This window comes from Eubalaena glacialis, chromosome 13 (assembly GCF_028564815.1).
Source record: "Eubalaena glacialis isolate mEubGla1 chromosome 13, mEubGla1.1.hap2.+ XY, whole genome shotgun sequence".
Lineage (NCBI taxonomy): Eukaryota > Metazoa > Chordata > Mammalia > Artiodactyla > Balaenidae > Eubalaena > Eubalaena glacialis.
The window spans coordinates 17,142,213-17,155,980 of record NC_083728.1 but is presented as its reverse complement, the minus strand read 5'-3'; the positions used below and the strand labels follow the sequence as shown (position 1 = coordinate 17,155,980).

Sequence of the window (13,768 nt, the reverse complement as noted above, 5' to 3'; positions counted from 1 at the left end):
TGAGGAAACTGAAATTCTGCAGGATTGTAATATTCCCAAAGAGCAAGCAATTACAGAGCTGGGACTCAAACCCAGGTCTCCTAATTCAAAGTCTACTCGTTCTTCCTTTAGTTCTGTGTTTCTTAAACCCTGAAATGTCAGGAAAATGATTTCTTGGAGATGGGTAGCAGGAGGTGGGCAGAGGCCATCAGAAATGGCTGCCCGCTGACTGCTTCTGCCCTCAGATGAGGACTGACTTTGCTGGGAAACCCAGGGGCTGACTAGGGTTAGCAAACATGAGAGCCCCATGTCTAAAATACTCCCTTACATGGAAACATTGTGTGGAGCTATTTTGCTTAAATTTCTCCTGGAAAGTGATGTTCGCTCCCAAAACAGAAGAATTGGGGTACAGCCAGGAATTCGCTTTTCAGGTCTCACAGGACCCAACTCTGAGTGGACGGCATCTTTGACAGCCGCCAATCCTACTTAGAGTGTCGTGGGTCGAGGGAAGCAGCGCTAAGAGGTGCTGCATCTGCTCCTGTCCTGTGTGGCCACTTTGCTCCTGCTAAGTTTCTGTCATTCCTGTTTTCTAGCTGAGGAAACTGAAGTAAGTAAATTCTTCAAGGTTCCCACTTAGATTAATACCTGCTCAAGCCATTCTTAACGCCCACTTCAGGCTGATTCCGGAGCCTGAGCCTTTTGTACTGCTCTGTTGTTCACACTCCACCACGTGTGACCCTGGGCTGGTTCCAAAGGGAAGCATCAGTAGAAAACCAGAGGAGGGGAGTGTTGTTAAGGCCTTTCTCTGAAACCGTGCAGTTTCATACATCTTTCAGTTGTGAGACCTGGTGAAAAACATTCTTTGTATTGTAAGGCTTTGGAAAGTAAAACACGGGACCCAGTATCATTGCACAGTAAGAAATTCTGAAAATCTAAACTTCCTGTGATTTCAGATCAAATCTTATTATGTTGGAATGGGTTTCAAACCCAGACAATAGCTCAGTTTCAAATGATATTTAATAAAATAATAGTTTGATAAAGAGCTGAAGGAATTTACATAACAAGTTTTAACCTCAAAATCTGCCAGGAAGTCATGAAAACCAGTGGTCTTGGGAGCACTCTTTTTATTTTTATTTATTTATTTATTTATTTATTTTATTTTTTTAAATTTTATTTATTTATTTATTTATTTATTTATGGCTGTGTTGGGTCTTCGTTTCTGTGTGAGGGCTTTCTCTAGTTGCGGCGAGCGGGGGCCACTCTTCATCGCGGTGCGCGGGCCTCTCACTATCGCGGCCTCTCTTGTTGCGGAGCACAGGCTCCAGACGCGCAGGCTCAGCAATTGTGGCTCACGGGCCTAGTTGCTCCGCGGCATGTGGGATCCTCCCAGACCAGGGCTCGAACCCGTGTCCCCTGCATTGGCAGGCGGATTCTCAACCACTGCGCCACCAGGGAAGCCCCTATTTATTTATTTTAACATCTTTATTGGAGTATAATTGCTTTACAGTGGTGTGTTAGTTTCTGCTTTATAACAAAGTGAATCAGCTATACATATACATATATCCCCATATCTCTTCCCTCTTGCATCTCCCTCCTTCACACCCTCCCTATCCCACTCCTCTAGGTGGTCACAAATCACCAAGCTGATCTCCCTGGGGAGCACTCTTTTTATGTTTCTGTCTGGACATCTAAGGCCTTGCTACTTGTCTGAACTAGGATTTTGTAGCAGGCTTCTGTGCAGAGCTAAGAATCAGCCACGGGACCTTTGGGATTGCTGGGCCCATACTTATCTCTGTGCCGTGACCCGGGTGTATGTTCTGCCATAGTCAGCGCCCTTGTTACTGCTCTCACCTTCGTCCCTGTCCTATTAGAGGCTTGAAGCCTCTACAACAGCCAAATAGCGCTAGGAAGGGCATTTATTTGTTGATGCTTCTCCCTTGTTTCTTGTCTAAAAAAGAAGTTTGAGAATTGGGGGAGTTTTCGACGCTTGGGATATAGAGAAAAGTGAGCCTGTTTGTCTTGACGTCTCATTTCCATCACGCTCAGGCACGTTTCCCCAAGTGCTGGCTCTGGAGAATGTGGAACAGTATGTTGTGGGTGACTTCAGAGACCAGTTTTTAAAACTATCACCAAGTTGGCCTTGTTAGAAGTCAAGGCTAAATGCAGTTCAAAGGGAAATTAGGAATACACAAACTCCTGGTTGCCAGCATGCATTTATTTAAATTTAAATTTATTGCTCGACTAGGTAATGCCTTCACATAGTTTGGAATTCAAAAGCATGCACAATGAACAGTCTTCCTTCTGTCTTTGCCCAGCCACTTGGCTCCCCTCCCCAGTGACAGCAGTCTTAGCAGTTTCTTGTATGTTCTTCCGGAGATATTTTATATAGAGATAAGCAAATATGCACGTGTGTATGCTCTCCTTCCCCCTTGTTTTACCCAAATGGTGCTATGTACGCTTTGTATATACACTGTCTAGCACCTTGCTTTTTACAATTACCAGTATGTCTTGGAGGTTTTTCCATACTTATTCATAAAGAGCTTTCTTTTGATTGTTTTTTGTTTTGTTTCTTGAAAACTGAATTTTCCATTATTTGTACTGTGGTGTATTTAACCAGTCTCCTATTGATGGTCATTTAGGTTTTCCCGGTCTTTTACTGTTACCAACAGACAGCACATGTCATCATTAAGGGTTCTCAGCAGTGCTGCAGGCATGTCCTCGGCTAGGTGAGAAGGGCTGGGGTCTAGTGTCCAAGGAGGGGTTGTCTGTGCTGGGGTCACAGGTGGTTCGTACACAGGACAGGAGAGAAAGCAGAGTGTACGGCCCAGATGCTAGTGGGTGGAGAAAGGATAGATGTTGAAATGGGAGCTTGTGGACTTTCTTTTATGATTGTGTCTGTTTTCTCACTGATGTAGAAAATAAGGTCATCAGCTAAAATTAAGAGGTAGAAAATCATATTAGATGGTTGACGTGACAGAAGGAAAGTGTTGCCTACGAGAAGGGGAAAAGGGAATGAACTTGAGAATTTAATTGATGGCTGAGCACTCAAGATCAGTGTGTAATGAAAAGGAGACCAGTCAGCAGGGTTGTGCGTTTCTCCAGCCATATTCAGCTGTGTGCGGACCAGCATGAATCATTGCAGAGCTGGGTTTTGTCAGCGTTGGGGATTACCCAGGTGACCTTTGTCCTTCTTTCCACCAAGAGTGGCTTATTTAAGGTTTAGTTGTCAGTGATCATGAACAGTGAGATGTCTTAGCAAGAGAGTAGAAATATTGCAGATTTAGACCTGAGGCGCTGGAGACCAGACAGAGTAAATTCTTGCCCCTGCTCTGCTGAAAGGAACCCTCTTGTGGCTTTCAGATTTCCGACTACATGATGCTGCCCGACACGGCCACCCTGTCCGAGCGGCTGCGAGTGTGTCTCCAGGAGGGCGATGAGAACCCTCGGGACTTCACCACCCTCTTCGACCTGTCCGTTTACCAGCTGGATACCACTTCCCTCCCCAAGGTCATCAAGTCAGTACCTCGGCTCTCTCAGCTGCTCTGCACTCCACTTGAGTGTTCGGTTTGAAAACACTAGCCTGGGGGCGGGAGTTAGGGGTACGGCAAGTGCGGTGTGCAAAACGTGTTCTCAGACCTGTGATGAGGTTGGCCGAGACAGCTGGGAGTTTGGGGTGGGGCTTGATACAGAGGAAACTGCCAGCAGTTGTCAGCTCCTGCTGTGCTCCAGGCTCTGTATTGGACATTTAGAGAAACCAACTTGTTCCGGTTTGCCCAGGACATTCCTGGTCTGAGCACAGAGAGTCCCACGTCCCAGAGACCCCCCTCAGTAAACCAAGGTGGGCAGTCACCCTGTAAGCACTCCACACTGTGCCTTCATTTAATACTTTCAGTGGTCCTCTGAGTTACCTGCCCCATTTCCAGCTGAGGAAACTGAGGTTTAGAGAGGGAAAGGATTCTCCCACGGTGGGAGCAGGGATCTGAGCCAGGCCTGAGTGTCTTTCAGGCCAGTCCTTGACTGTTTCATGCCGGCTTTGTTGGTGGTGTTCTGCATCTCTAACAACAGGGGCAGGGACTAACATTTTTGAGCATCTCTGGCCTGGTACAGGATCTACATCTGGATAAACCAAAGGCTGAAGGCACAGCTACAGATGATTGTCTAACGTCCTGGCCCTGTACTTATGTTCAAGGTCATCAAGCACTCATAGAGCTCTGGCTGTGCTGAGCACCGTACCTAAAGTGTATGGTTTTATGGAGGAGACAGACAAAAGCTGTGATGCAAGGTTAATCTAATGCTAAATGTGAACTGTAAAACTGGAGGCCATAGCATAATGAGGAAAGAGAATTCGATTCTGACTGGGGTGAGCAGGGAAGGCTTTAAGAAAGAGGGGCCGTTTTAGCCAGGCATTGAGGATTTCAGAAAACATTTCTGGGTGACTTGTGTCTGCTTGGCCCTCTGATGGGTGGTGCACTTTAAGGGGTGAGAGGATTTCAGGAGATGGTTTGGGGTGTTGGGAGAGAACATTCTGCAGGGAGGTTGCTTTCTGAGCAAAGGCAGGGTATGTCCAGGCAAGGAAGTTCATTCCTAGTTGCCATTTGACCTGCATTTAGCCTTGACTCCTAACAAGCACCATGTTAATTTTTTTATGTACGTTGCTTTATCATGTAATAATCATAATACAGTTATTCTCCCTGTTTTACATATGAGGACACTGAGGCACAGAGAAGATAAGTGAGTTGCTTAAGGTCACACGGCTAGTTTTCGGTGGCACCTGAATTTGAATCCAGCCAATCTTAACCCTGAACCTGGGAAGAAATTATCTGGAGGTTTATTACTGTAGGAAGTTAGAGAGTCTCTAAAAAAGAGAACAGCACTGACACCCCCAGAGCTGCCAGGGCCTCTCTGTCACCCCCTCAGCACCTGCAGCCTGCAGGTGACAGCCAGGTTGTAAATCCTGGCTGCACATTTGGCTCTTCATTTGCTTGGTTTTGAGCTCCGACGTTCTCCTCCTAACTCAGGGCTTTTCTTAGAACAACAGAAGTTCCATCAGGCTGCTCCACTGGCTGTTTCCAGTCTAACCGGCTGCTGCCGTTTTGACTCGCTTCTCCCCCGATGCAGGTGGACCAGGCCATCACGACCATTCTTCAGTGTGAATGAGAGATTGCTTGGAACTGTCTGCTATTTTAGTGTCGGCAGAGTCAGGTGGTGGATGTTTCAGAGGCTCGGACGGCTCTTTTAATTGTATTTGTCTTTCATACCACAGCAAAGGGCAGGAGTTACTGGTTTACAGTTTCTGTGCGGAGCTCTTAGGTATTTTTATTCGCATGTAACAACTTTTGAATGCAGTTTCTCTTTTTGAGTAAAAATTGCATTCGTCATTAAATATGTATGTCAGCTGTAGGGTATTGCTCTGAAGTGACTTCATTTGTCCAGCCGGTCTTTATTGATGCCTGTGGGGTGTGAGGTAGAGACAAACAGTGTGGCGTCCCTGCCCTCAGAGTTCATGGTGGGATGGAGAGTGAGACATGGGCGGTGAAAATGCACCAGCAAAGGTCAGGCCAGAGTATTCTGGAATATAGAGCAGCCCCATTTCACAGATTTGTGTATAGCAATGGCATTTATTCTTCCCCTTTTCCCATATTGATCATCTTTCTGGATTAGGTTTTGCTTGCTTTTAAGATTAGCTTCTCCACCCATTCCGCACCCCCATCAAGTACATGTTGGCCACTAGTAGGAGGAAGATTTGGGCAGGTGGTGAGCCGAGTGGAGAAAGGGAAGACTTAATGGAATTTATTTTATTACTTACACAGGGCTTCAGCACAGTCAGCTCTATCTAGGGACAGAAAACAGAATATCATGGCTAGAATGACCAAGGCCAGGACTTGGCAGCAGGGTTCTTTGTGTGTGGGTACTAGGACCTTTAGCTTAGAACTGCCTCTAATTCTGCCATCTGGGTAGACTGAGTCGCGGGGCTTCTGGTTGGCAGGGATTAGCCAGGTCTGAGTTCTGATCTTGCCTTTGTTGCTTCCTAAGCACATGACCTTGGGGAGCTACTTCAACTCTATACCTCTGTTTCCTCTTCTGTAAGAGATTACACCCACTGTCCAGGGCGGTTTTGAGGATTACATTAAATAAGTGCCTCGCACAGGGTCAGGCACAGCACGTGGCATGTGGTAGATGCTCAAGAAAAGTTATTTCTCTTCTGTCCGTGGGGATCATCTGCTCATTGCTAGGAAAGACGCTCCCCAAGCATCTGGGACTAGTGGAGGTGGTGACAGCATAAGCTCAGCTAGCCGTCTTTCTGCGGTCACAGACCTGTCTCCTTTCTGAAAGCACCCCTGCACAGAAACGGGCATGAACTTTGTCCACACCCCTTGGCATTTGCTTGCTTAGATGAATTTTGAAAGGCCACAAATGAGCACACAATTTAAGTTGGGTGAGTGAGTATATTTTAATTTGCCTCATTCCCAGAGGAGGTCACAGAGCTTGTACAATCTGTACCCCGATGCAAAAGGTCAAATTAAGGTTTGAGAGAACGGAGGCAAAGGGGAAGCCGCAATAAAAAAACTACCGTGGGGGAAGGTCAGCCCTTGACTCCATTAACTCCTTCGTGCCGTTCTCACTCTGCCACAGCTGCTCTGGCTGCCCTGCTGTTCCGGGGAAATGTCTCTCTCCCCTTTCCCCCTTCTCCTTGCTCTGGCCTCTGCCTGGGACGCCTCTGAGGGAGACTGCCTGACCTGCCCCTCCCCTCACGCAGGGCTGCTCTGGCAAAGCCCCACTCCCTGCCCCTTCCCTGTCTCTGTCCCTCTCTCCTGATTGGCTTTTCTTCCTAATGCTTATTTATCCCTGGCATCTTGGCTTTTGTTTATTGTGTGTCTCTCTTCTGCTAGAATGTCAGTCCCACGAGGGCCTGCCTTGGTTGCTTTTTTCCCCTGCTGCTGTACTCCTGGCAGATAAAACTGCCTGGTACACAGTAGGTGTTCAGTGGATGTTTGTGGAGTGAATGAGCACACAGAAGTGCATATCCTGTGGATCTGTTCAGTCGCCAGAAGCAGACTTCAGATTTGACTCCTGTCTCTTGATGGTGAAAACAAATAAGGAGACACAGTGAGTTACAAGATTCACGGTGTCCAGTGGGTAAAAATTAAAAGCCTATTTAGGAGAAGCCCGATAGGAAACTTGAATGAACTTTCCCTTTCAGTTCTCAATAAAGTCATGCTGTCTGTTACAGTAGAGAAGATTCCTGAAAGGATCGTTACATTACATGTAACAATACATTTTGTGTGATTTTTATTTTTTTTGCCGAAGTGCTGAGCCTCCTGATCGTTGGAGACGAGCACCGTGAGATCAGTTAGACGTGCTTTGCATCAGTGTCTCATCTTGATTCCTGCTTGTTTATCTTCTTCTTAACACAGGGCTCACGAGCAGCTAAACGTGAAACATGAACCGCTCCAGCTCATCCAACCTCAGTTTGAGACGCCGCTGCCAGCCCTTCAGCCAGCGGTGAGTAGGTGTGGGGGGGGGCATCCTGCCGCAGAGCCCCGCTGTTGCTGGCCTCGTGTGGAGCTGGCCTCCTCATGGGGTCCTGTTTCTCTGGCTCGAAACATGCATAGAGACCAAACCTGTTAGTATTCTACAGGGACTTCCATTTGGTGTAGTTCCCAACTGAGGAATCAAGGGTGTGGACCTCTCTGGCTGTTAAACGTTTCCTGTCTTGTGGGGTTGAAGGGCATGTATGAGAATTCCTGGCTGAAAAGGAGGAAGAGCTTTGTGCTAGAAAGCTTTGAGCTCCCCAGGCCACAGGCACTCAGATTCACAGCACAGTTCTGAGAGCCCAGGGGACAGTCACGTGTCTGTAGGTTACTTTTCAACACTCCAGTCCAGCGTGAGCTCCACTTGCCTTCAAAATTGTCTTATCCCACCACATTCTGGAATGTTATCAGCCAGTTGGCTTCACCTTGGAAACCTGAAAATTGGCCACAGTGGAAGCGTTTACAAAACAGGAAATGACAAATGCTACAGATCAGGCCTCTTGTTTTGAGTGATAGCTCGACATTTATCAGCACACCACTGCTTCATACCTGCGAATTCTGGCTATAAGTTCAGCACTTTCTACATTAATCTACATCTGTTTCCCCAATTTCTGTCCCTGAAGAACTCATCATCAGATGAGAAACGACTCATGCAATCAAATGTTCAACACAAATTTGCACAAAATGCAAATAAGCTGGATAAACCCCAAGCTGTGTGTCCTTGCATGAGTTAATGGGCGCCGGTACATCAGCTTGGCGAGTTTGGCGGTGTGCTTGGAGCTGGTTCTGCTGGGTTGCTTGCACTGGGCCGCCGTCTTGCTTGCTGTGGTCTCATGGGTTAGGGGGGAAGGAGGGCATGGGCGCTGGGCGGTTCACCGTCTCATTTTCCTTACGTCTCATCACCGTCAGTTATGGCTTTGGATGTGCTCTTTCGTGAAAGACCTTATTGCCTTTTAGGTTTTCCCTCCTAGTTTCAGGGAATTATCACCCCCTCCGCTGGAGCTGTTTGACTTAGATGAGACGTTCTCCTCTGAGAAGGCCCGGCTTGCTCAGATCACCAATAAGTGTGAGTGTGGTCAAATTCTTGTTTGTTTTCTTTTGTGAGTTTTATTAAATTGTGAATTTCTGAGATTTGCCGTGAAAGAAAGCTTAGAGTTTGCTTAGGGAGAACAGAATATCAATGGAAGTATAAAAGCACAATTTTTGTTTATTTCATGTGAATGATGTGGCTTGTTTCCCTAGGGGTCAGTTAGCTCAGTGAGCTAGAGCATGGTGCCAAGCAGAGACCAGGGTCTCAGCTTTAATTCCTGTGTGTCTTTAGTTCTGACCTGTTGGGTGACCCCAGGATGAATTCTGACTCTGGCTGCCTCTTAGCAAATCTAGGCCATTGGTCACAGGAGCCATTGAATAAAAAAATTCAGTCAGGGCCAAGAGAATTACAGAGACTTCAAATTGGAAGGGATTCTAGAGAGTCAAGTGTGCCCACCCTGACCCGTGGGTGAGGAAATGAGGCTCCGGGCCGCACAGCTGCAGGGTGAGTGGTGCTCCTGACTCTCGGCCCCCTGCTCCTCCTGACATGCCCTTCCTCCAGCACAGTAGGTGGGCCTGTACACGTGGACTCAGAGACATAAGATTGAGGCAGTGACCCCACTCCTGGGAATCTAACTTAGGGAGATAAATGAAGGTACACAGATGACTACGATGTTACTTATTAAAAAATAAAATACAATTGGGAATAGCCTTAGTGTTCACTCACAGGGAAATGGTAGTAAATTGCACCACATTCAATCAGTGGGACAATATGTAGTCATTATAAAAGAGGGTTACAAAGGCCAGGGGGTGACACTGAGATTCCTAAATGAAGAAAGCAAGATATAAAACTGTACTTAGAGTAGGATCCCAACTATGTGAACATCTGTATGTGCTCGAAGACCAGAAAGGAATGTGCAAAAATGAAAATAGTTCAATGTCAGACACCTTTACTGCATCTCTGTTCCATGCCAGGCATTGTGGTAGGTGCTAGGCAATCAGAAATTAGCAAGACCTAGTAATTAGTCCAGTGGGAATAATAGACCTGTGAAGGATCAGACCCTTTGACCCTGCGTTTCTGTTTCTAGCGGTTTATCCTGCAGAAATCCTAGTAGAAATGCATAACAGAAAAGATACAGAGATACTAATTGTAGCATTCAAAAAATAGACAACAGTCTAATAGTCCATCAGTAGGAGAATTGGTTAAAAAAAATATGAGACAAAGTGGAATATTATACATCTGTTAAAAGAAAGATGTGGAGCATAAGCTTTGACATGAAATGTCCATGTTACATCGTTAAATGATGACGGCAACTTACAGAACTGTTATAGTTTGATCCCGTTTTTTTACACATATGTAGACATGTAGGCATACATGGCAGTAATTACCCTAGGAAGTATTGGTGGGGGTAGAGCTAGAGTGAGAGATCATTTCTATCATAACTTTAAAAATGCAAATCAGAGGGGAAGAAAAGAAATTACAGTATAGTGTAAGTAGGGCAGTAATGGCTGTCCATCCTTGATACAGGGCTGGGGATGGTTACACAGAGAATTATGGATGATTTTTTCTTTCTTTTATTTCCTTTCCTATAATATTGCTATAATAAATGCTATTTAAAATACCCCTGGGACTTCCCTGGCAATACAGTGGTTAAGACTCCACGCTTCCACTGCTGGGGGCGTGGGTTCGATCCCTGGTCAGGGAACTGAGATCCTGCAAGCTGCACGGTGTGGCCAAAAAAATTTTTTTAATAAATAATATAAATAAAATAAAATACCCATATGTCCTTCACACAGTGATCCTTGCGGCAATCAGAGAATGGTAATTTGATTCCCTGCTGGTTGCTCCTGTTCTTTGTAATGTAGGAATGCCAGATCTGGTAATAGGGAGCCAGAACCTGGCTAGCTTTATTCTAATCAGGAGTGTCACACTTTTGTCCTAATTTACAAAAACAGCACATCAGAGATCTCTACAGTTTGTCACTGTTTAAGTCCTTTGGTCACATTACCCAAGGGAGAGGTCAGTGATCTTGAGAGATGTAGGAACCTGACAGGGATACCCAAACCACAGTAAGTCTGTACTTGGGGAAGGGCAGAGTCAAGGGTGAATCTAACTGCCCCAACTGTGCTTAGGTACTGAAGAAGACCTGGAATTCTACATCAGGAAGTGTGGTGACATCCTTGGAGTCACCAATAAACTACCAAAGGACCAGCAAGATGCCAAACATATCCTCGAGCACATCTTCTTCCAAGTGGTGGAATTCAAGAAATTGAACCAGGTATAGAACCCAGAAGACCCACTCAAGTGGGAGTCCTTCCAGTGGTGATATCATCCATAAACTGGACTTCTCGTGTTCTATGCCATTCATTCATTCATTCATTCTGCAGGCATTTCTCTATCTACTAGGTGAACAAAACAGACGATGTTCCCTGCACATATGGGACGTATATCTAGCTGGAGGAGACAGTAAACAATAAACGTAATATATAAGTAAATCGCATAGGATGCTAGGAGATGATAAGCGCTATTAAAAAATAGAGCAGGGTCAGAGGGATCAGTGTGCTGAATGTGGTGATATTAAATAGGGTGGTCAGGATAGGCCACACTACAAAGCTGACATGGGAGCAAAGACGTGAAGGTGTTGAGGGAGTTGGCCATGGAGATAGCTGGGGGACAAGTGTCCCAGGCAGAAGACCTGTGCAGAGTCCCTAAGGCTGGGCTCTGCCTGGCTTGTTTGAGGGACAGCAGTAATGCCTGTGTGGCTGGAGATAACTGAACCAAGGATGGGGCAGCAGGACGTGAGGTCAGCACCTTATGTTAGAAATCCTCTTGCCCAGGGCTGAGGACCAAGAACTTAAAAATTATGCCTGGCCTTCATCTTGCCTATCCCTGGACAGGATTTCTAAAATTAAATGTCCAACCAAGGTTGGTAAATGGGCATTCATTTATATACTACTGATGAGAGAATAAGCTGGTTCCACTTTTATGGAGATATTTTTTATAATATCGTTCAGAAGCCCTAAATATATATATGTATACCTTTGACCCAGCAATTCTAATGCTTAGCATTTGTCTTAATAATATAATCCTGGGATTTCCCTGGCGGTCCAGTGGTTAAGACTCCACACTTCCACTGCAGGGGGCACAGATTCAATCCCTGGGTGGGGAACTAAGATCCTGCATGCCATGTGGCATGGCCAGAATATATATATATATATTCCTGAATGTGTGTAGATTTACCAGTCAGGATGCTCAGTGAAGCATTGTTTTAATAGAAGAAAAACTTTCATCAGTAGGGAACTAGTTAAGTATCTAGGGTGCATCCATAAGATTAAGAATGTTTAGAAGGATGTTTAAGGACTTAGGAAGACATTCATGATAGAGTAAATGGGGTGGGGGGAAAGGACTATAAAACAGTATAAAGAGAAAGTCCATTTTTCATACACACACACACACACACACACACACACAGGATTTTAGATGCTGAACAGAAAGACTGATTAGGATCTGAGCCACTACTGGCGGGGTCTGGCTCTGCTGGGTACTTATACTATAATATATGCCTCGTATGTGCCGGCACGGTGCTAGATGTCAGGGCTGTGGCAGTGAATGCAGTCCTTGCTGTCTGCCTGAGCTACGTGCAGTGAGCGAGACAGGAACATCTGGGCAATTAGAGTGCTCTGAGATCAGTACCAGGAAAGCAACTCAGAGGCAAGGTATTGGTATACTTGCTCAGCACTGAAATGTGGGATGGGGGCCAGGTAGATTCCCAACAGTACTTACCTTGGTGGCAAGGCAGGGTCAGGCCCCTAAGGCCAAGGTAAGAAGTCTGGTGTGGTGTCTGCATCAGTACCTTCAAATGTATTTGCTCCCCACTCCTCACGGTGGGTGGTGGGCTGTGGTCAAAGCCCTGTCCTGGTCTTGAAAACTTAATCCTTGGGCTGGATTTAGCCTTAAAGCCCAGAGATTACCTATGTGTCCCAATTAATGATGATTTAGAATCTCTAATCAAAGTCCAAAACAACAAAGAATTCACATTTCAGGTTTTGAACTGAAATTCTAAAATTCTATGTCTTATTCCCTCATCCAGGAACATGATGTTGATACAAGTGAAACGGCATTCCAGAACAATTTCTGAGGACCAAGCCTCTTCAAGCATTTTCTGCCTCCTGATTCTCTCTTTATAAACTCTTTTTGATTTGTCCCTCAATTCTTTATCAAAATTGTCTATACAGTCTTTCTTCTATGAGCTGTGGAAGGTCTGTGCATCTTCTATAGTGCCCAGAGAGGGATAACATTTCTAACTTCTGTAAGATATGTTCCATTTTTTAAATTAAATCTGTTTGAATCTGTACTTTTTTAATTTATGCATCAGTCTCTCATTGAAGTCTTTTCTTTCGACTCCAGTTCTAGATTTGAGTCTCTTTTATCAGAAGCATAAGTAACTCTCAAGCTTATGAATACTGTACAGCTTTTGGACTAGCTCAAAAGGATAGAAAACAAACTTAACCCACAGTCTGTTTGCCCCACTGTACCTAATGAGAAAGGTAATATAGTTGATAGGTATCTTCCTTACATAGCTCACTCACTCCTTCATCTCCCAGCTGCACACAGGCACAACCATTTGGAGGCTGTTGCCTTCACCCACACTTTGTCCCTCTCCTCTGAGCTCCTGAACCACTCAGTTCTATCATCATTTTAGGTTATAATGCAGGACAAAATGTGATCATCTGTCCCAAGGACAACGGGAGAGACTGTACCTGCTTGAATGGAGCAGTTGATGTGGAAATGCACAGCATTTGTGCATTGTGCAAATGTACTGGATACACTGGGAACCAGCTTTGGGGAAAGCCTGAAAGCCAGATAGAAGATTGCAGAACTGCTGCCAGTGTGTAAGGGATATGGTGCAACGGGAATAGCTTAGCTGGTGGGTTCTGTAAAGATAGAACTTTGGAAGGAAGGCCCTTAGGGGGAGCGTCATATAACTCCAAGAGGAAGTAACGAGAGCGTGGATTTAAGATGCTGTTGTAGGAAAGGTGGCATTCTGAAATAGATTTGGTCTGGGCGTTAGAGGTCAGGTTGGCAAGATTTTGAGCCTGATTGCCCGGGACAGTGGTGGAGTTTTTGGAAGACGGGGATTCTGAAGGGCGAGCTGTTTCAGAGCATAAGAACCAGTTGAGACAATGGCAATTCGTGCAAGTGGTAATAACCAGTAAATAGCTAGAAA

The 13,768-nt window shown here is 45.5% G+C and overlaps 1 protein-coding gene across 3 annotated transcripts in view; it reads left to right on the top strand.

The window, feature by feature from the left end:
- The window catches only part of IFT52 (intraflagellar transport 52), a 32,508-nt gene extending 19,598 nt beyond the window's left edge, over positions 1 to 12,910 (top strand). For all 3 annotated transcript variants that reach the window (XM_061209268.1, XM_061209270.1, XM_061209269.1), the window contains 5 exons: positions 3,340 to 3,494; positions 7,395 to 7,482; positions 8,469 to 8,577; positions 10,674 to 10,819; positions 12,632 to 12,910. In XM_061209268.1, coding sequence (XP_061065251.1) covers positions 3,340 to 3,494; positions 7,395 to 7,482; positions 8,469 to 8,577; positions 10,674 to 10,819; positions 12,632 to 12,679 — 546 coding nt within the window. In that variant the 3' untranslated portion in view covers positions 12,680 to 12,910. The remainder of the gene's footprint in view (positions 1 to 3,339; positions 3,495 to 7,394; positions 7,483 to 8,468; positions 8,578 to 10,673; positions 10,820 to 12,631) is intronic.
- Positions 12,911 to 13,768: the final 858 nt, after the last annotated feature.